This window comes from Oncorhynchus clarkii, chromosome 10 (genome assembly GCF_045791955.1).
Source record: "Oncorhynchus clarkii lewisi isolate Uvic-CL-2024 chromosome 10, UVic_Ocla_1.0, whole genome shotgun sequence".
NCBI lineage: Eukaryota > Metazoa > Chordata > Actinopteri > Salmoniformes > Salmonidae > Oncorhynchus > Oncorhynchus clarkii.
Window position 1 is genome coordinate 52,845,179 of NC_092156.1, and position 24,019 is coordinate 52,869,197.

Below are 24,019 nucleotides of genomic sequence, written 5' to 3' on the forward strand. Positions count from 1 at the left end.
AACAATATCAGTTGTATCAAAACCTTTGCATCAAGTAAGTTGTACATCAGTTGTTCAACCTGAGTGTGTATGGGGTCCCTCTCATCTTCCCTGAAATTTTATTACATCTGGAAAACTCATGTAGACTTCAGGGGAACTCCTGACTTTAAGTAACACTTTAAATCCTTGCCTTTTGGTCTATGATGATTTAATCTACAGTAGAATCTCAAAGATACAAACCTCAGAGCTAAGGACTGACTGGTCTACCAAACATTGTGGTGAAATAGAACATTTATTAAATACAAAAATTGGCTTCTGTAGGCTAATAAATGTAGATGGGGTCTTACTCTATGAGTTGTCTTTAGTGGTATCACTCACAAGTGGGAATAAGGGAAAGAAGTCTGAAGCATGACATTTCAAGGAAGAATCCCTGTTGTTTAAAATATATTTAACTAGGAAAGTCAGTTAAGAACAAATTATTATTTACAATAATGGCCTACCCCAACGATGCTGGGCCAATTGTGCACCGCCCTATGGGACTCCCAATCACAGCCAGATGTGATGTAGCCTGGATTTGATGTAACCAGGCATTGCAGTGACTCCTCTTGCATTGAGATGCTGTGTCTTAGACCACTGCACCACTCAGGAGCCCATTTAAAAATTGTAAGCCAAGTAAAACTATATGCAGTTTTGAATAGAAATAAGAAATGTGAAATCAATTTCAGTAGGGACTCCTGAGTGGCGCAGTGGTCTAAGGCACTGCATCTCAGTGATAGAGGCATCACTATAGACCCTGGTTCCATTCCAGGCTGTATCACAACCAGCTGTAATTGAGAGTCCCATACGGTGGTGTACAATTGGCCCAGCGTAGTCTGGGTTTGGCTGGGGTAGGCTGTCATTGTAAAATAAGAATTTGTTCTTAACTGACTTGCCTAGTTAAATGAAAATAATATTGATGAAGCAAATCCTTGATGGTGTTTCTGTTGTATTATTTAATACCATTCATTGTTATACAGTGGTTATATAGAGGGGCTAATCATTTTAACAATTTCATCTAACAGCAGAGCTTTCATAGGCTGGGCCAAAAGCTGGGGGCGGAGCCAAGCTTTGGGGGTTGTTCAGTTGCATGTAATGCAGGACAGTTCCTCAATTAGCATGGGACATGTCTCAAGAGGGTAGCGAGGGAGATGGTCTCATGCTTATCCTGCCCCCTTTCCTGCAGTGGCACTGCACAGCTGATAGAGAGAGAGTTAGAGAGGGATGGAGAGCAAGAGTGAGGGGGGTGGTTAAAAAAAAACACTCAGCCAGAGGCTCTCATCATTAGTACCTTAATAAATTGCTTGCAGGACACATGTGGCTGCTGCATTTGTGTGTGTGTGGATGTTATTTTCTTTCTTCTCCACTATACTTGTGTCCTCGGTCTCTCTCTCTCTCACTCGCTCCCCCTACCCCTCCCCTTGTCTCAGTCACCCAGACACAGACACACGCATGCTCACGCAGAATCTCGCACAGTGGGCAGGCACGCACACACACACCCTTTCTTGAGGTTCTGGGAGCAGTGGCAGCTGCGGTGGTTACCGTTGAAAGACATTGGCCGTTGACTGGAGTTAGCTGTAGCCCTGTCGGTTGAATGAATGGATGCTCCAACGAGCCTCTTAGGATTGGATTCTCGTATTGGATTTTCACGAGAGAGGAGGAGGATATCTATTCTGGGATTTGTTTTATTTCTATGCGCTCCATCTTTTTTTTTCTCCCCACCCTTTCTCGGTGTGGTGTCGTCGAGGACGAGCGGGTCTTGCGCGGTGGATTTGGCCTCCGCTACACTCTGCAATCTATAGAGTTTTTCTGTGGAGGTCGGGGTAAAGGGCGCTATTCTTTCTCCTTTTTTCCTCAAAGGGGGGGCTCTTTTGTTTTCCGGGGCTCGGCCGAGCGAGCCCTATAGTTCCCATGGTGAATTGAGCTATTGTGGAGAAGAGCCTCGACAGCTAAACTGCCGATTCTCTACCCCTCTCTTCCCCCTCCTCCACAAAAAAAACTCCATTCACCTGAATCAACCCCCCTCCAACCTTCCTTTCCCACACCTCCATCTCTCCTCGCCATCCTCTCTCCTTGCCTCCCATGCCCCATTTCCTTCATCCTTACCCCTGCCACCCCTCCCCTCCCGCAGCATAGCGGCTACGTAATGTGCCTCCCGACGCATGCGAACAGGGATGCTACAAATGGTGGTTTGGACTGATCGCTGACATAAAAAAAGGGTGATGCCTCGCGCAACCAGCACCGCCTCCGCCGCAATGGATCAGCCTGGGAAAACGCAGCAGATGCCAATCCACCGCAGTCTGGATTGAGGGGCGGCTGTAGTAGTTTGCCTGTGAATGAGAACGTGCGTGTGTGTGTATGCAAGCGTGCACGCTGGTCCTCCGTCATGTCTCTCGCCTGATCCCTTGCACCGGGCATCCCTGATGATTTTTTAATGTATTTTTAATTTAAGGTTTATTTAACTAGGCAAGTCCATTAAGAACAAATTCTTATTTACAATGATGGCCTACCCCGGCCAAATCCGGGCGACGCTGGGCCAATTGTGCGTCGCCCTATGGGACTCCCAATCACGGCCGGATGTGATGCAGCCTGGTGTGGGGGAGGCACTAAGCCTCTGGTCGGCCTCCCCCCGAACACAGTAGTAGCCCCGTGGCAAGCCGCTTGCCCCAGGGGTCGCTATGAAAAAGACCCGCAGCACTAATTTGCGGCGGGCCTGGCCCAGTTCGGACCTGTCCGAGCGGCTGCCGGAGCGCACCCGCTCCCGGAGCGAGAAGGACTTCCGTCTCCAGCAGAAACACCACCACACTCCCCCTCCTCCACCCCACATCTCACCAGGTCCCCCCCGGGGCTACCAAATGCCAGGTGAGTCTGACAGCACCCCCCACCACAACCACTACCATCCCTAATTCACCATCTTGTCAGATGTTGGCAAGCATGTGTGAAGTTGTACGTGAGGGTTAGTAAGGTCTTGGTTTCTTCCAAGATCACATTTTTTCCAAGGCTACTATTGGGTTTCTATGGATATGGAATATGTGATGACAAAGGGTTGAGTTTGTGAGTGTCTGTGTTCTGTAATGCTTGTGAAATGCATATATTTTTTTTTTAAGTGACATAGTAAAAGGGTAAAGACAATATTGGAATTGAATGGTCCCAGGCAAGGATATTGCATCACGGCGGTTTGGTTATTTATTAATTAAAACGGTAATATTAGGATTTTAGTACAACCAAGGGCTAAAATGGTAAGCAATGGGATGTTGTTGGAGCTACAGCTTTGAAACCCTCCCATCACAGATTTTTCTTTCCCCTTGAATCATGGGTTGAGGTGTGAGTGATCTGCATATCCATATAGCATGCACATTTCTGTGAGATGCTTGTCCATCTGGTACTGTTGTGTGAAGTGTCAGATAGGACTGTGAAATGGGGTATAATCAATAATGTAGTTCATGGTCTATGTTTTTAATGACATCATGGTACGTTTTAAAGGGATATTTCACATTGCTTTTGTTTAAACAGCCAATCTTAAAAACAAAACATTTTCGGATGAAAATAATCTCTCCCGTTTAGCATATTTTCAATTTAATGTAGAAGTCATCTCAAAATAATTTAAAACCAAATCATTGTTGTGCAATACAATTCATTATATAGATGTTTTTGGCATGAAATATAAAAACATTCTAACCTTGGAGTTTGACTTTCATTGGCGTGACTTGTTTAAATTGTGATGTTTCATCAGACTAACTAGCTACATGATCTCCTTGCTTGACTGCTTGACAAGCTAGCTAATTTATTAGCCAACATCAGCGACCTATACTGAACAAAAATATAAACGCAACATGTAAAGTGTTGCTCCCATGTTTCACGAGCTAAAGTAAAAGATCACAGAAATGTTCCAAAAAGCTTATTTCTTTCATATGTTGTGCACAAATTTGTTTACATCCCTGTTAGTGACCATTTCTCCTTTGCCAAGATAATCCATCCACCTGACAGGTGTGGAATATCAAGAAGCTGATTAAACGGCATGATCGTTACACAGGTGAACCTTGTGCTGGGGACAATAAATGTGCAGTTTTGTCACACAACACAATGCCACAGATGTCTCAAGTTTTGAGGAAGCATGCTGAGTGCATGAATGTCCACCAGAGCTTTTGCCAGAGAACTGAATGCTAATTTCTCTACCATAAGCTGAATCCAAGGTTGTTTAAGAGAATTTGGCAGTATGTCCAACCAGCCCCACAACCGCAGACCACATGTAACCTTGCCAGCCCAAGAACTCCACATCCGGCTTCTTCATCTGCAGGATTGTCTGAGACCAGCCACCTGGACAACTGATGAAACTGTGGGTTTGGACAACCAAATAATTTCTGCAGGGAAGCTCATCTGCATGCTCATCATCCTCACCAGGGTCTTGACCTGACTGCAGTTTGGCGTTGTAATTGACTTCAGTGGGAAAATGCTCTCCTTCGATGGCCACTGGCATGCTGGAGAAGTGTGTTCTTCACGGACGAATCCCGGTTTCAACTGTACTGGGGAGATGGCAGACGTGTGGGCGAGAAGTTCGCTGATGTCAGCGTTGCGGACAGAGTGCCCTGTGTTGCTGTAAGATTATGGTATGGGCAGGCATAAACTATAAACAATGAATACAATAGCATTTTATCGATGTCAAGTTGAATGCACAGAGATACCGTAACGAGATCATGAAGCCCATTGTCGTGCCATTCATCCGCCGCCATCACCTCATGTTTCAGCATGATAATTTACGGCACCATGTTGCAAGGATCTGTACACATGGTCTGTGCAGTATACTCACCAGACATGTCACCCATTGAGCACATTTGGGATGCTCTGGATCGATTACAACTGTACCCTATATGAATACTTCTTTCTTACCTTCCTTGAAGTAATCACAGACGTGAATTGGTTGGATCTGTGAAAGTAATAGGATGGTACCTTGCTTACAGCTAGCTACATGTGTGTGTACCTCCAGAAAACAAGGAAGGAAGGATGCATTTCTAAAGTATTGAAAGAAGTTCCTGGTGGTTCCTGTCCACTAAGCAAAATATAATTGACAATACAATAAAAAGGCATCTTTGTCTGACATTTAAGCAACGTTCATTTTCAGTTCTATGTGAAATAGTTTAAAATACAGTTGAAGTCGGAAGTTTACATACACCTTAGCCAAATTAATTTAAACTTAGTTTTTCACAATTCCTGACATTTAATCCTAGTAAAAATTCCCTGTCTTAGGTCAGTTAGCATCACCACTTTTATTTTAAGAATGTGAAATATCAGAATAATAGTAGAGAATGATTTATTTTATATTTTATTTCTTTCATCACATTCCCAGTTGGTCAGAAGTTTACATACACTCATTTAGTATTTGGTAGCATTGTCTTTAAATTGTTTAACTTGGGTCAAACGTTTCAGGTAGACTTCCACAAGATTCACGCAATAAGTTGGGTGAATTTTGGCCCATTCCTCCTGGCAGAGCTGGTGTAACTTGAGTCAGGTTTGTAGGCCTCCTTGCTCACACTGTTTCTGTTCTGCCCACAAATTTTCTATAGGATTGAGGTCAGGGCTTTCTGATGGCCACTCTAATACCTTGACGTTGTTGTCCTTAAGCCATTTTGCCACAACTTTGGAAGTATGCTTGGGGTCATTGTCCCATTTGGAAGACCCATTTGTGACCAAGCTTTAACTTCGTGACTGATGTCTTGAGATGTTGCTTCAATATATTCACATCATTTTCCTCCTCATGATGGCATCTGTTTTGTTAAGTGCACCAGTCCCTCCTGCAGCAAAGCACCCCATAACATGATGCTGCCACCCCCGTGCTTCATGGTTGGGATGGTGTCTTCAGCTTGCACGCCTCTCCCTTTTTCCTCCAAACATAACAATGGTCATTATGGCCAAATAGTTATATTTTTGTTTCATCAGACCAGAGGACATTTCTCCAAAAAGTACGATCTTTGTCCCCATGCGTGGTCCCATGGTGTTTATACTATTGTTTGTACAGATGAATGTGGTACCTTCAGGCGTTTGGAAATTGCTCCCAAGGATGAACCAAACTTGTGAAGGTCTACCATTTTTTTCTGAGGTCTTGGCTGGTTTCTTTTGATTTTCCCATGATGTCAAGCTTAGAGGCACTGAGTTTGATGGTAGGCCTTGAAATACATTCAACTTTAGATAGAATAAAGTATGGAAAATGTATTATTGCACTTCTGTTAGCATTTTAAAAGCTTCTGAGCTGGCAGTAATCATGTTCAATGGGTCAAATCAAGGCCAGTCCATTTGGGACTAAGTGGACAAAGCATTGATAACTATTTTTGGTCCAAATCAAGGCCAGCCCAAAAATCAACAGCCCAATAAAGGCCAGGGTGGACCAGCTTAATTTCAACCATTTATCAATTTACATGGACGTCCTGCGTCAGTCTGTACTCACTTGATGGGTGTAGATGGGTGATCTGTAGAAAAAGACAGCCAAACCAGCAATTAGGTTGGTGAAAATAAGTCATTTTTAGGGATCAACTTTGAATCTCATTGGATAGTATTTGAATAATTAATGACATGTAACAGGATGAATTTGAATAAGTGACATATGATAATCAGCCTTTACTCACTTACATTTTTAGAGAATCATAACTTTGACAGGGTTTCTCCACCCGTCAACTGATTGTTAGCTGATTCAGAATTTGAAAAGTACACAAAATCATAGAGGAAATAAGAAATCTACTTGTCCCATTTTCTATGGGATCAAAGTGATTTACATTTGTGGAAAGTGATTTATTAATTTGATTGGTGATTCACATTTGCGAATACATTTGGCTTGATATTGATCCCATAATTTTCACCCACTCTATTAGTCTTATGTACAGGATGCGCATGGTATACACCGTCCAACGAAATGCTTACTAGCCGGTTCTTTCTCGTCAATGCAAAAACAATAATAAAAGATAAGATTACAAACGTAAAGTAAATGGCTCAGTAGAATGGAAAACATTTTAGCAGAAGTATAGTACAGGAAGGCACAATTTATAGCACAATATTTACACGGGTTTTGGGGATTGGGGGACAAGTGCTAAAAGTTTGCAGTATTTAGCAATAATAATACCAGTCTGGTAGCAGCAGTTGTGATGTGTGTGTATAGCTTGAATGTGTCTGTGTGGGTGGGTGGGTGAGTGCGTGTGTGCTAAGGTGCGGCGAGTTAGTGCATGTGGTCAGTTAAAGTGTTCAGCAGTCTGATGGCTTGTAGATAGAAACTGTCTCTGAGCTTGTTGGTGTCAGACCTCATGCTCCGATACCATTTACCCGACGGTAAGGGAGTGAACAGCTCATAGCTGGAGTGTGTGCGGTCCTTGATGCTGCAGGACTTTCTCAGGCACTGCTTCGATTAGATGTCCTGGATGGGTGGAAGCATGGTCCCATGTACTTGGACGTCTTCACCACCTGCTGGATGGCCTTGCAGTGGTAGACAAAGCAATTCCCGTACCAGAACATGATGCAACCGTTCAGGACGCTCTCGATGGTGCAGTGGTAGTATTTGGAGAGAACCGGGAGTGGCATGCCAAATGTATTCAGCCCCCTTAGGAAGTAGAGGTGCTGTTGCGCCCTCTTGACAAGAGTGGTGGTGGTGTTGGTCCATGTCAAGTCCTCTGTGATGTGGACACAGAGGAACTTAAAACTGATGACTCTATCTACTGCAGTCTCGTTGATGGGGATCGGACCATGGTCCCTGCTTCCTGAGGTCAACAATCAACTCCTTTTTTTATGATGTTGAGGGAGAGGTTGTTGTCCTGGCACCACAATGCCAGTTCACTTATCACTTCCTTATAGACTGACTTGTGGTTGTTGGTTATCAGGCCTACAACAGCAAACTTGATGATGGAGTTGGTGTCGTGCAAAGCCACGCAGTTGTGGGTGAACAGGGAGTACAGCAGAGGGCTGAGGACACTCCCCTGGGGGGGCCCTGTATCAACATGTCACACATTAAGTTGCATGAACTTGTGTGTGTGCTTGTGTGTTTGACAAGATTTTTTTGAATGACTATCTCATATCTGTACCCCACACATACAATTATATGTAAGGCCAAACAGTGAATTTCGAACACAGATTCAACCACAAAGACCATGAAGCTTTTCCAATGCCTCACAAAGAAGGGCACTTGTTGGTTGGTAGATGGGTAAAAAAACAGACATTGAATATCCCTTTGAGCACAGTGAAGTTATTAATTACACTTTGGATGCTGTATCAATATACACCCAGTCACTCAGTTGCCAGAGAGGAAGGAAACCATTCAGGGATTTCACAATGAGGCTAATGGTGACTTTAGAACAGTTAGAGTGTAATGGAGAAAACTGAGGATGGATCAACAACATTGTAGTTACTCCACAATACTAACCTAAATGACAGAGTGAAAAGAACATGCATTGTGTTTGCAATAAGGCATTAAAGTTAAACGGCTAAAACAATTGCTAAGAAAGGAACTTTATGTTCTGAATACAAAGCGTTATGTTTGGGGCAAATCTAACATAACACATCACTGAGTACCACTTCATTTTTCAAGCATGGTGGTGGCTGCATCATGTTATGGGTATGCTTGTCATTGGCAGGGATTAGGGTAGTTCTTTAGGATAAAAAATAAATGTAATAGAGCTAAGCACAGGCAAAATCCTAAAGGAAAACCTGGTTCATTCTGCTTTCCAATACACACTGGAAGAACAAATTCACCTTTCAGCAGGACAATAACCTAAAACACAAGTACAAATATACACTTAAGTTGCTTACCAAGACGACGACATTGAATGCTCCTGAGTGGCCTAGTTACAGTTTTGACTTAAAGGGCAAGACTTGAAAATGGCTGTCTAGCAATGATCAATAACCAAGTTAACACATCTTGTAGAATTTGTAAATTATAATCTGCAAATGTTGTACAATCCAGGTGTGCAAAGCTCTCAGACTTACCCAGAAAGACTCACAGCTGTAATCGCTGTCAAAGGTGAATCTAACATGTATTGAATCTTAACATGTAAATGAGATGTTTCTGTATACATTTTTTTCATACATATGCAAACATTTCTAAAGTATATTTAATCAATTTTGAATTCAGGCTGTAACACAATTACATTTTGACTAAGTCAAGGGGTATGCATATTTTCTGAATGCACTGGCAGAAGCAGATGTGCTTGAAATCTAGCAAAAAGATTCAAAAATGTGTTTGTCTTTGTGAAGTAGAGCTGGGCCTGGTTTCCCAAAAGCATCTGAAGGCTAAATGTTATTTCTGGCTCAATTCTTGGCTAGGACCATGTGGACCTGGGCCCCAGCTGCAGTTGAGGCGTGGGTAGAGAAATCAGGCCACGGTAGTGCTGCGGTGTTAGCCAGCCCTCTATGTAGTAATACGTATAGAGGAGAGGGAGGAGGCTGCGCATGAGTAAGCCCTTGTTCCCTGCCTCCAGTCAGCTGTTTGAGTTGTAGAAAATCAGTCAGCCACTAAGATGACGCCTCTTAAGCCTCTGGAACTGGTACTGTATATCTCTCTCTCTCTCTCTCTCTGTTACTCACTTCGGGCCAAATCCTAATTACAGTTACGTGCAACTTGAACGTTCATTCAAATATTCAGTATACAGTATATCAATGAAGGATTTGTGTGACAGTTTGAGCTACTCATCTCGTTGTCTCTCTCCACATTCATATACTGAACGAGGATAAAAAATAATCACCCTCATTCTGGCCATCCCAGATGCTGACATCACTGACTAACCTCTGTAGGATTTCCTCAGGATGATTGTATTAAGGGTAGCAGAGAGGAGCTTGAGAGATGGAAGCACTAATAGCTCTCTCTTCTCTGCATTCTTCAAACATGGACTGTACACAGGCAGCAGAGTTGTCATTGTTGATGTTCTTATTAATGACAATGCAAAAATCCAGTTGTTACTGTACAAATGAAGCTATTTTGCTTTTACGAGAAGCTGTAAATTCTAGATGGCATCAGAAAAATGAAGGAAATTTGGTCAAATGTGACAAATAATAATAGTAACACTGGTGTCCTGTCAGGCAATAATAAATTAATGAATGCAAAGCTTAACTGCCCTGTTTTCATCATTGGACCTGTGATAGCCTCAATAACCAGGTTTCCAATTACCTGACACGTGAAAAAAGTCACGATGGGCTGATGGAAACAGCAGGAAATGCCGGTACAATTTATAAATGTTGACAGAATTTGTTCGTTCGACATGATGGGGTCTTTTTGGTACGTGAATGGAAGTGTAGCTAATATTTTTTTAGCTAAGATATTTTTGTTCTACCAATTTTCATCACTAGCTACGTTTCCATCCACAAAAAGATATGTGCATTTACCAGCAGTGGTGGGTTTCCATCAAACTGCCTTGTTGCGAATAGCAAGCTGTGTGTAATGACTTATATACTTTGTCCTATAACGTTTAATTGATCAAATAAAAAACATAATTTCTTTGTTTTATTCTGTCAATGGTTTTGCCACAAAAAGCCTTGCGATAAACGTCAAATTTGCCCACCCTGGTCTTGGCACTTGCACTCACTGAATGAACACACTGAATGAACACTTATTTTAACTTAATATAATACATCAATAAAATCAATTTAGCCTCAAATAAATAATGAAATATGTTCAATTTGGTTTAAATAATGCAAAAACAAAGTGTTGGACAAGAAAGTAAAAGTGCAATATGTGCCATGTAAGAAAGCTAACGTTTAAGTTCCTTGCTCAGAACATGAGAACATATGAAAAAGCTGGTGGTTCCTTTTAACATGAGTCTTCAATATTCCCAGGTAGGAAGGGGCCTCCCGGGTGGCGCTGTACTGCAGCGCCAGCTGTGCCACCAGAGACCCTGGGTTCGTGCCCAGGCTCTGTCGTAACCAGCCACGACTGGGAGGTCCATGGGGCGACGCACAATTGCATAGCGTCGTCCGTGTTAGGGAGGGTTCCGTATTTTATCTTAATGGGTGGCATCCATCAGTCTAAATATTCCTGTTACATTGCTCAATGTTATGTCATAATGTTATGTCATAATTACGTAAAATTCTGGCAAATTAGTTCGCAATGAGCCAGGCTGCCCAAACTGTTGCATAGACTCTGCGTGCAATGAACGCAAGAGAAGTGACACAATTTCACGTAGTTAATATTGCCTGCTAACCTGGATTTCTTTTAGCTAAATATGCAGGTTTAAAAATATACACTTCTGTGTATTGATTTTAAGAAAGGCATTGATGTTTATGGTTAGGTACACGTTGGAGCAACGACAGTCTTTTTTCGCAAATGCGCACTGCACCGATTTATATGCAACGCAGGACATGCTAGATAAAGTAGTAATATCATCAACCATGTGTAGTTATAACTAGTGATTATGATTGATTAAGTTTAATGCTAGCTAGCAACTTACCTTGGCTTCTTACTGCATTCGCGTAACAGGCGGGCTCTTCGTGAGGCAGGTGGTTAGAGCGACTAGTTAACCGTAAGGTTGCAAGATTGAATCCCTGAGCTGACAAGGTAAAAATCTGTCGTTCTGCCCCTGAACAAGGCAGTTAACCCACTGTCCCTCGGCCGTCATTGAAAATAAGAATGTGTTCCTAACTGACTTGCCTAGTTAAATAAAGATTAAATAAAGGTGTAAAAAAATATATTAAAAAAATCGGCGTCCAAAATTACCGATTTCCGATTGTTATGAAAACTTGAAATCGGTCATTCCGATTAATCGGTCGACCTCTACTATATATACATGTAGTATACCAAACATTAGGAACACCTTCCTAATATTGAGTTGCATCCTTCCCTTTTGCCATCCGAACAGGCTCAATTCGTTGGATCATGGACTCTACAAGTTGTCAAAACCGTTCCACAGGGATGCTGACTCATTTTGACTTCAATGCTTCCCACAGTTGTATTTATTTGTATTTATTAGGGATCCCCATTAGCTGCTACCAATGTAGCAACTACTCTTCCTGGGGTCCAAACACATTAAGGCACTTACACATAAAATAAAATATAAAACAGTAGATAATAAAACATTATTACACCAGTACATATCTACAATACCTAATGTATAATACCACCATATAACAATATTACAATGTACGTGTGTGTAGAGTGCATGTGCTAGCATTTGTGAGTGTACGCCTGTGTGTGTGTGTGTATGTGTGTGTGTGTGTGTGTGTGTCTCTTCACAGTACCTGCTGTTCCGTAATGTGTATTTTTATCTGTTTTTAAATTGGATTCTACTTCTTCCATCAGTTACCTGATGTGGAATAGAGTTAGTTCCATGTAGTCATGCCTCTATGTAGTACTGTGCGCCTCCCATAGTCTGTTCTGGACTTGGAATGTGAAGAGACCGACCTCTGGTGACATATCTTGTGGGGTCTATGATGTGTGCTAGTAGTTGTCTGGATGTCCTTTTGGTGGTGGACCATTCTTGATACACACGGGAAACTGTTGAGCGTGAAAAACCCAGAGCATTGCAGTTCGACACAAACCGCTACTTCCATACCCCGTTCAAAGGTACTTAAATCTTTTGTTTTGTCCATTCACCCACTGAATGGCACACACACAATCTGTGTCTCAATTGTCGCTAGGCTTATCAATCCTTCTTTAACCTGTCTCCTACCCTTCATCTACACTGACTGAAGTGGATTTAATAAATTACATCAATAATGGATCATAGACTAAATATTAAAGAACACCACCGTTCGCGGCAGAGTAGTGGGTGAAACCATTCACTTCATAAAAATGTGTGATCTTCATCAAGTTTCCTTTTTATTATGTGTTGTCGAATTCATAGAAATATTTACTGCCACTGTAGTAAGGTGGGCAACACGAGGGGTCTTCAGACTTTTTTGTATTATTTTCCTTGAAAGAACAGCTAGAGTAGGTTTTGAGTGCTTCTCCCATATTTGAAAAGTTGGTCTGCCTGCTCTTCAGTCTGATAGAGATATATTCTGAGAGCAGGTTTGTGTCTCCCTCTACATAAAAACTGTTTAAAACTATATAACACAATAAATAGTGTATTTTGAAAACTGGTTCATATATCCCATGGTCAATAGCGAACCTGCCTATGCATATATTTATGTTGCCGTTAATGTATTTAAAGCCTATTTTGGCAAGTTAACCACGTGTTTGCTGGCTTAGCAATATATATATATATATATTTTACCTTTATTTAACTAGGCAAGTCAGTTAAGAACAAATTCTTATTTACAATGACGGCCTACCCTGGCCAAACCCTAACGACGCAGGGCCATTTTTGCGCCTCCCAATGAGACTCCCAATCACAGCCGGTTGTGATACAGCCTGGAATCGAACCACTGAGATGCAGTGCCGTAGACCGCTGCGCCACTCGGGAGCACACTTGGGACTGCTGCGCCACTCAGGTGCTAGCCATGTTAATGACGAGCTAACTAGCACCGTCAGTCAGTGAACTGTAATGTTCCTGCTATTGCTAGCAGGTGATTTATTGGTAATTAAAGACTTCTTTATTGAAATATTAAGTGAATGTTTATTTTCTTACTACCTTAAAAGATTTTATATAAAAAGGGTTGTACTTGTGTTCTGTATTTATGGATTTATTTCACTTCAGATTGAGGGCTTGTATCATTACTGTTGCTCCTATCTAAAATATATATTGTGTCCTACCTAACCAGTGAACATGTGGCTGTGACCAGCCTGTCATCACTGTTTGATATCTTTTACTGCAGTTATGTCTTACTGTATTTTTGTTATTTTCTAAACACAACGCATTTATACTATGCAATCACTTTGTGCATTCAGTCTGATAGAGATATTCTGAGAGCAGTGAGCATGTGGCTGTGACCGTGCTGTCAATCCCTGTCATCACTGTTTGATATATTTTACTACAGATAAAAAGTCAATCTGAAGTGTGGGTGTCTGTGTCTTTCTTCTGTGTGGCTATATGAAGTTGGTTACGCTCAGTGTGTATCAGTGGCGGTCGGTGCCGTTTAAGATGACGGAGGACGATAAAAAATTGTTATGAGCATGGCCTTATTTCTATTACAGCACATTGGATGACATTCATATTCCATTCACCCAGCTCAATGTAACATTGATAGGTTTAGGCTACTACAATGATACTCAAATTTTCCCTATAACCATCATGAGTTTGATACAACCTAGCCTATGAATGAAAGTTTACAAGGTAGGTGCACAGGTCGAGAGAAATTTGAATAATCAAGGTGACAGACATTCAACACCGCCTCGCACACTCTTGCCTGCATCTAGCTGATCTAGGGTGTAACCATTAGTCCAACAGTTGCAACAAGAGTTTCTATTGAACAAATTCAGCTATGTTTATCCACGTTTCGTTACGTTTGCTTCCGTTTAACAAAAATACATTTAACAGAATCGGCGGAGTGATTACACCGCTGATCACACGCAGACACAGTTCACTTTCATAGCCGCCACATACAAACAGCATGATCCCTTTGATCATTGGATAATTATTTCTCACATCTACGCGCTCACCTCCTCACACCTTTGCCCTTTGCTTCTGGACTTGAGTACACAACACATCAGCTGTCTGTGACCAGGTGAAAAAACCTTTCCAAGCCAAACCTTCATAGCATAACCACTAATTGCTACACACATCCTACATCGTTGTCACCATATTAGCTGACATCAAGTCAACATAGCTACTAAAACGAATGCCTTAGTAAACCCGCTACAATCATGCAGTACAGTGTACAGTTAGCAAGCAGTTACACCTGCGGGCCTCGTTGGCAATAAATTAATCCAACCAAAAGGTTACCTTAACTTGGAAGAGTTCCAGTGTTGAATAGTCAGCTAGGTAACATAGCATCCTTCTTGGTTTGAACCGGACGTTTGAGTAGGCTAAACTAGCTAGCTGCATTTGCTAGCTAAGTAAGTAAAAGTGGAGGACGGAAACTAGCTGTCCTTCGGCTACACCATGGTGCTACCCAACAGAGTGCTGTTGAGGCTACTGTAGACCTTCATTGCAAAATAGTGTGTTTTTAATAAATTATTTGGTGTAGTTTTATCTAAAAAGGATCCATTTTTTTAATGTTTAACTCTTTACATTTTTCTCCCCTGAGGAACCTCCACTGGTGTGTATAAATAATAATAATATGCCATTAACTAGACACTTTTATCCTAAGTGACTCACATCCATGCGTGCTTACATCGAATGGGTGGCGCCAGCAGGAATCGAACCCACTATCCTGGCATTGCAAGCACCATGCTCTACCAACTGAGCTCCAGCTGAACAGAGCCCCACAGAACTCAACTGTTGCGAGTCCCTTCCCTGATAATCACCCAGGTTGAGTCCTGAAGAGTTAGCTATCAGAACTTCCATAGCTCATGCAGCATTCAAAGATTGATCTATATTTCATCCACATGTCGTTCAAGTGCATGGATCTGTGATACACCACTTTTGAAACTGGCATGTTACAAAGGGTTACAAAAACCCAGAATGAACATCACACTCTTTGTATAAGAAGGTCTATAATGTCACTTTTTCTCTTATTTTGTCTTGTTATTCTCTTTTCACTTTGTTTTCCCCTCTTTTATTTCTCAATTCTGTCCTTTGTTTTGTCTTTTTTAATGTTGTTGCTTTTTCAAATCAAGTCTGATTTTGGTTTGACCACATTCAAAGTGTCAGATGAGCATTTTAAAATATTCTATTGTTATCAATTAACACAATTTACCCTAGAGATCTTCAGAAAAATGGCAGTTGATGCAATTAATGTGATTGATATCAATGACCGAAAATAAATAATCTTCTTAATATCTGAATGAAATGAGTAGAACCACAATAGACAAGTATTTGTTTACACTACAGCAAACCTCAATTGACGTCAGACACATTTAATCTGAGATTATGGCGATGCCCAAAAAGCAACAAAGGCAAAAGAGCTCAATTGGGATGCATTGTCACATCAACTGCTTGAGAGAATATGTGTGCATTACTGGTGGGGAGCTTTGAAAACTTGTGAATGCCGAACTTGATTGTGATTGGTTACACCTCCCTTGTCTTTGCGAGGACTAGTTAACTTAGAACCGGGCTCAGAGTATTTACGCTTGGGTTTCTGAAGGCTTCTGCTTTATAATATGGTGGGATCTGGCTAAATGTGTGGTGAGTGAAGGCAGGGATATTATATAAGGGGAGAGTAGAGCTCAATTTACCCCATTCTCCCCTATAGATGATCACCTTTGTGCCTCCTCATTTATATGGATACATTCCGAGGAAGGCAATTGGGTAACATTTATTGCATGGGACACTTTTAAATGTGCCTTTAGAGGTCACGCAATTCAATACTCATCTTTAAAACAAAAACAATTTAGGTCAAAGTAGTTCATATTAACAAAGGAAATAGAATAAATAACAGTACAGATGGATAGCAATAAAAACGGTACCATAAAGGCACAGAATTAATTGGAGGAAAAACAAAAAGAAATGGAGGATCTTATTCCGGGACAATCAAGTATAATGTATTATAAAAAATAAAGTGAATTGGATGGAAAATAACTAAAATATCACCAAATTATTTTAGAATGTTCAACATAGAAATGCTACCAAAAATAATTTACAGAAACAAATTATCTATGATTCACTAAATTATATATTTTGAAAGCGTAAGCAAAGTACTTCTCTTTTCAGTCTCCTCCATTTCCACTAACTGAAGTTAACTGTAAGGAATTTTATCATAATAATAGTGTAAAATTAACAGCTGTACAGAAAGACTTGTGTGAGGGCCAAATTGCAGAACTTCTTGATGCAATTAAAGTCTTTAGACCAGGGAAAACTCCAGGGCTGAATGGCATACCAGTTGAGGTATATGAAACCTTTTTTCTATCTACTCAAAGATCCACTATTGGCATGTTTAACCACTCCTAAATGGTAAACTATCAGGCAAGAAGGTTTGATTTCACTATTACTGAAACAGGACCCAGGTAGTAAGTATAAAGATCCTGTTCATTTAAAAAACTGGAGGCCCCTTAGACTGGTGTTGTGATTCAGAAATCCTAGCCAAATGCATAGCACATAGAATTAAAAAGGTGTTGTCGGATGTTAGTCATCCTGATCATCCCAGCTTTTTTACATGGATGATACATTGGAGATAATGTAAGACGATTCATTAAAACAATAGAACACTATGAAAAATCTAGGAAACCAAGAAACCAAAAACCAAGGCTTTTGATAAAGTTTGACTAGAATTTATATATACATGTCTGGACTATTTTAATTTTGGCAAATCTCTAGGTTACAGTTATGTATAGTTACCCCAGGTGTAAAATAACAAATAATGTCTACTTCTCAAATTATTAAACTGTCAAGAGGAGTAAAACAAGGTTGTCCGCTGTCGGTGTATCTATGTATCATGGCCATCGAAATGTTAACTATTAAAATCAAACAATAAAATCAAGGGGCTAGAAATCCAGAGCTTAACAACTGAAATGTCCTCTTTTATCTGCAATCTGGATCCCTGCACAGCCTCATAGAGGATCTAGATCATTTTTCTAACATCTCTGGATTACAACTGAACTATGATAATTGTACCATTTTACGTATTGGATTTCTAAAAAATACAACTTTACCATGTAGTTTACCAATAAAATGGTCTGATGGTGAAGTGGACATACCCGGTATTCATATCCCTAAAGAAATAAAGGAACTTACTACAACAAATTTGAACTAAAAGTTGGCAAAACAATATCTTTCTACCAAGGTCTGTTTGAGGAAAAATCACCATGAGTAATTATTTAGTCATATCCCAGTTGACCTATTTACTTATGTGTTCAGGGGGGCATTTAAAAAAATATATACAGTACCAGTCAAAAGTTTGGACACACCTACTCATTCAAGGGTTTTTCTTCATTTTTTAAAACTATTTTCTACAATGTAGAATAATAGTGAAGACATCAAAACTATGAAATAACTGGAATGGAATTGTTAAACAAATCCAAATATATTTGAGATACTTTAAAGTAGCCACCCTTTGCCTTGATGACAGCTTTGCACATTTTTTGCATCCTCTCAACCAGCTTCATGAGGTAGTCACCTGGAATGCATTTAAATTAACAAGGTGTGCCTTGTTAACAGTTAAGTTGTGGAATTTATTTCCTTAATGAGTTTGAGCCAATCAGTTGTGTTGTGACATGGCAGGGATGGTATACAGAACATATCCCTATTTGGGAAAAGACCAAGTCCATATTATGGCAAGAACATCTAAAATAAGCAAAGAGAAACAACAGTCCACCATTACTTTAAGACATAAAGGTCACTCAATCCGGAAAGTTTCTTCAAGTGCAGTCAAAAAAGAAAAAGCGCTATGATGAAACTGGCTCTCATGAGGACCGCCATAGAAAAAGAAGACCCAGAGTTACCTCTGCTGCAGAGGATAAATTCATTAGAGTTACCAGCCTCAGAAATTGCAGCTCAAATAAATGCTTCACAGAGTTCAAGTAACAGACACATCTCAACATCAACTGTTCAGAGGAGACTGCGCGAATCAGGCTTTCATGGTCGAATTGCTGCAAATAAACCACTACTAAAGGACACCAGTAAGAAGAAGAGACTTGCTTGGGCCAATAAACACGAGACGCAGAGTAGGTGAATGGATGACCTCTGCATGTCTGGTTCCCACTGTGAAGCATGGAGGAGGTGGTGTGGGGGTGCTTTGCTGGTGACACCGTCAGTGATTCATTTAGAATTCAAGGCACACTTTACCAGCGTGGCTACCACAGCATTCTGCAGCGATACGCCATCCCATCTGGTTTGGACTTAGTGGGAATATAATTTGTTTTTCAACAGGACAGTGATCCAACACACCTCCTTTCTGTGTAAGGGCTATTTGACCAAGAAGGAGAGTGATGGAGTGCTGCATCAGATGACCTGGCCTCCACAATCACCTGACCTCAATCCAATTGAGATGGTTTGGGATGAGTTGGACAGCAGAGTGAAGGAAAAGCAGCCAACAAGTGCTCAGCATATGTGTGAACTCCTTCAAGACGTTTGTAAAAGCATTCCTCAAGAAGCTGGTTGAGAGAATGCCAAGAGTGTGCAAAGCTGTCATCAAGGCAAAGGGTGGTTACTCTGAAGAATCTGAAATCTAAAATATATTTAGATTTTTCTACACTTTTTTTGGTTACTATATGATTCCATATGTGTTATTTCATAGTTTTAATGTCTTCACTATTATTCTACAATGTAGAAAATAGTAAAAATTAAGAAAAACCCTTGAATGAGAAGGTGTGTCCAAACTTTTAACGGGGACTGTATATTAAAGCATTAATTAAACCTCCCACTAGAATCATCAGTCATACAAAAGTTATACTTAAACCTTAACTGGTTATCCAGTAGGTTAGTAAGAATGACTCACCCCTTTTTACCTTTATCCAGATTACAGATTATTTGAAAATGGAACCTTTTTCAAAATACTGCCCTTTCTAAAAACAAGCCATGCACAGCCGGTTCTAATTCCAGTTTCATCCTCCAAAAAAGACTGAGCAAATTATTATGGGGCGGCAGCGTAGCCTAGTGGTTAGAGAGTTGGACTAGTAACCGGAAGGTTGCGAGTTCAAACCCCCGAGCTGACAAGGTACAAATCTGTCGTTCTGCCCCTGAACAGGCAGTTAACCCACTGTTCCCAGGCCGTCATTGAAAATAAGAATTTGTTCTTAACTGACTTGCCTGGTTAAATAAAGGTAAATAAATAAAAAAATTACAACAAATAATATTTTTAAATTCAAATAATGCTAATTTAAATAATGCTATATTTATATATTAAAAAAAACGAATGATCTAGTCAATTATATTATGAATAAGAAAGGTGGATTTACAGTGGGGCAAAAAAGTATTTAGTCAGCCACCAATTGTGCAAGTTCTCCCACTTAAAAAGATGAGGCCTGTAATTTTCATCATAGGTACATTTCAACTATGACAGACAAAATGAGAATTTTTTTTCTCCAGAAAATCACATTGTAGGATTTTTAATGAATTTATTTGCAAATTATGGTGGAAAATAAGTATTTGGACAATAACAAAAGTTTATCTCAATACTTTGTTATATACCCTTTGTTGGCAATGACAGAGGTCAAACGTTTTTAGTAAGTCTTCACAAGGTTTTCACACACTGTTGCTGGTATTTTGGCCCATTCCTCCATGCAGATATCCTCTAGAGCAGTGATGTTTTGGGGCTGTTGCTGGGCAACACGGACTTTCAACTCACTCCAAAGATTTTCTATGGGGTTGAGATCTGGAGACTGGCTAGGCCACTCCAGGACCTTGAAATGCTTCTTACGAAGCCACTCCTTCATTGCCCGGGCGGTGTGTTTGGGATCATTGTCATGCTGAAAGACCCAGCCACGTTTCATCTTCATTGCCCTTGCTGATGCAAGGAGGTTTTTAATCAAAATCTCACGATACATGGCCCCATTCATTCTTTCCTTTACACGGATCAGTTGTCCTGGTCCCTTTGCAGAAAAACAGCCCCAAAGCATGATGTCTCCACCCCCATGCTTCACAGTAAGTATGGTGTTCTTTGGATGCAACTCAGCATTCTTTGTCCTCCAAACACAACGAGTTGAGTTTTTACCAAAAAGTTATATTTTGGTTTCATCTGACCATATGACATTCTCCCAATCTTCTTCTGGATCATCCAAATGCTCTCTAGCAAACATCAGACGGACCTGGACATGTACTGGCTTAAGCAGGGGGACACGTCTGGCACTGCAGGATTTGAGTCCCTGGCGGCGTAGTGTGTTACTGATGGTAGGCTTTGTTACTTTGGTCCCAGCTCTCTGCAGGTCATTCACTAGGTCCCCCCGTGTGGTTCTGGGATTTTTGCTCACCGTTCTTGTGATCATTTTGACCCCACGGGGAGAGATCTTGCGTGGAGCCCCAGATCGAGGGAGATTATCAGTGGTCTTGTATGTCTTCCATTTCCTAATAATTGCTCCCACAGTTGATTTCTTCAAACCAAGCTGCTTACCTATTGCACATTCAGTCTTCCCAGCCTAGTGCAGGTCTACAATTGTGTTTCTGGTATCCTTTGACAGCTCTTTGGTCTTGGCCATAGTGGAGTTTGGAGTGTGACTGTTTGAGGTTGTGGACAGGTGTCTTTTATACTGATAACAAGTTCAAACAGCTGCCATTAATACAGGTAACGAGTGGAGGACAGAGGAGCCTCTTAAAGAAGAAGTTACAGGTCTGTGAGAGCCAGAAATCTTGCTTGTTTGTAGGTGACCAAATACTTATTTTCCACCATAATTTGCAAATACATTAATTAAAAATCTGTCTGTCATAGTTGAAGTGTAGCTATGATGAAAATGACAGGCCTCTCTCATCTTTTTAAGTGGGAGAACTTGCACAATTGGTGGCTGACTAAATACTTTTTTGCCCCACATGTGCAGTTACAAACATATATGGAAATGTTTGCTCTATCCAAAATGACCACAAACTGATTGCAGCATTACCACAAAAATGTAGGTGGCAAGTGGAAGGGGAAGAAGGTAGGGAACTTGTTTGTTTACCCTTTATTAAAGACCAAAAATGGCAGCATCAAAAAATGTAATAAATAAGAAAAAATATCAGTTTTACTTGAGGACCAAAATGTTGAACATGGTGCCATAGAGGTTGCAAAATACTTTATTTTTTCTTTGATGTGCTATTTCTGTGGCACATGGTTTATGAACTGATACGCAATACAACGATTGGTTCAAAAAATGTTGTTTTTCAATTTAAATTATTATTGAAAATTCTTGCCACAAACAGAATGTTATGTAAATGGGTCATACAACCATCTCAGCTCTGCAGATTTTGCTACTAAGAGACAGAATCATTTAATAATTTGATTCATCTGTTATTGCCCCTATGTAGCTTGTTTCCGGTCACAGGTACAGGAATGGCTGAAAAATCACAACATTTACCTTAAATGAACCATACAAATAGCACTGTTGGGAGATTTGGAAAACCATAGTCAATCAACAATATAATAATACTTTTATTAGAAATATTAATCTTTAACTTACAATCTGTAAATACTATGTGATTAGACAGGTTCAGAATTGATGTGAAATGGCACATGGAAATCATTAAAGGGCGGTTTACAGAGATGGGTGGGAAGGACTGAGAGTGGGGTGGATTTAAAAGCAAATTTTATACATTACATCTAGTCATAACTATTATATGTCAAAATATCAAATTACTGTATTGTTGCTTCTGTAAAAAAAAAGTGCCATGTATGTAGAATGTACATGTACATACAAATATTTTTAAACAATGTTTATGGAGGTTGATGGGCCCCCCCAAAATAGAAATAAAACACTTAATTGACATGACTTGAAAATGACCATATGGAGCAGTATTAGTTCTGGGAGGAGACTCAGTCATCAGGTGACAGCCAACTGGTGGAACGGGACAGACCACCCACAGCATCAGCTGAGCTTTGCTACCATTCAGATTTGATCAGTTACTGAGTCCCGGGGCTGTATTATGTAGGAGTGCTGATCTAGGATCAGTTTTGCCTTTTAGATCATAGTAATTATAAGATTATTATCGGCAGGAGGGACCTGATTTCTAGATCAGCACTCCTACGCTGAGACTCTTGATAGATATGGGCCCAGGTTCTTCTCTTCTCTCCTACAGTTCATTCGCTGACTGTTGTCTATTTCTCCCTGCTGTAGGTGATGTGTCTCCCATCAACATGTCTCCTATCAGCCAGTCCCAGTTCATCCCACTGGGGGAGATCCTGTGTCTGGCTATCTCAGCCATGAACTCTGCTCGCAAGCCCGTCAACCAGGAGGCCCTGATGGAACACCTCGCCACATGCTTCCCAGGTACAGTAGCTACAGGGTGAAATTTCTAGCATTAGCTCAATGACTGTGGGTATATGCTAGTATCTGCAGTCAGTGGAAGAAATGCAACACTAACCCAAGAACAATGTCTAAGGGCAACTTCTTCACCCTATACAGTTGGCCTATAATACACCTCAAGACTGTGTTCATTAGGCACTAAAAATTAAAGAAACAGACTGAAATAAGGAGGAACTACCTTGCCTTCTCCAATAAGAAACATTATTTTTCATTTTCCATTGTGAAACATTTTTAAACACTTCCTGTTGCGTGCCCTAATTAACACAACCCCTGTTACCCCCTAAACACACACACACACACACAATCTCCTTATGGTAATGTATGCATTCATGACCCATTGATGGTTGTATAGAGGCAGTTTGTTTAACGCATTCAAAATCCCTGTCCCCTTCACTCATTCCAGGGTTCTGAAAACAGACCATAATACCACACTGCAGCAGCATGTTTTATATGTTGAACAAAAAAAATGTAAAAAATGAATTTCGGATTGTTCTTATTTTCCTAAATTAAGTTGAAAAAATAGGATGATCGAGCAGCAGTAAGGGCTCTTCGATACTGCACGGTACTGTCTTTCCAAGCTAGTCGGAAGACTTCCAGTTTGGTGTGGCGCCATTTCCATTCCAATTTTCTGGAAGCTTGCTTCAGTGCTCGGGTATTTTCTGTATACCAGGGAGCTAGTTTCTTATGAGAAATGTTTATTGGCTTTTCATAGCCGATCATTGAGAGTATCTCTACCGCTCCTGCTGTCTCTAGAGAGTTGAAAACAGCAGGTCTGGGACAAGGTAGCACGTCCGGTGAACAGGTCAGGATTCCATAGCCACAGTCCTGAGGCATGGTCCTAGGGCTCAGGTCCTCCGAGAGAGAGGAATAAAGAAAGAGAGAAAGCGTTAGAGAGAGCATACTTAAATTCACACAGGACACCGGATAAGACAGGTGAAATACTCCAGATATAACAGACTGACCCTAGCCCCCCGACACAAACTACTGCAGCATAAATACTGGAGGCTGAGACAGGAGGGGTCAGGAGACACTGTGGCCCCATCCAATGATACCCATGGACAGGGCCAAACATGCAGGATATAATCCCACCCACTTTGCCAAAGCACAGCCCCCACACCACTAGAGGGATATCTTCAA

General features: G+C 40.8%; 1 protein-coding gene across 2 annotated transcripts in view; it reads left to right on the forward strand.

The window, feature by feature from the left end:
* LOC139418770 (storkhead-box protein 2-like) overlaps positions 1–24,019 on the forward strand; it is a 57,025-nt gene that overhangs the window by 14,317 nt on the left and 18,689 nt on the right. Inside the window, exons 1-2 of one of the 2 annotated variants that reach the window (XM_071168456.1) lie at positions 1,524–2,877; positions 22,694–22,846. In XM_071168456.1, coding sequence (XP_071024557.1) covers positions 2,694–2,877; positions 22,694–22,846 — 337 coding nt within the window. In that variant the 5' untranslated portion in view covers positions 1,524–2,693. Of the gene's footprint in view, positions 1–1,523; positions 2,878–22,693; positions 22,847–24,019 lie in introns of those variants that run through there. The other variant, XM_071168455.1, reaches the window with a different exon arrangement.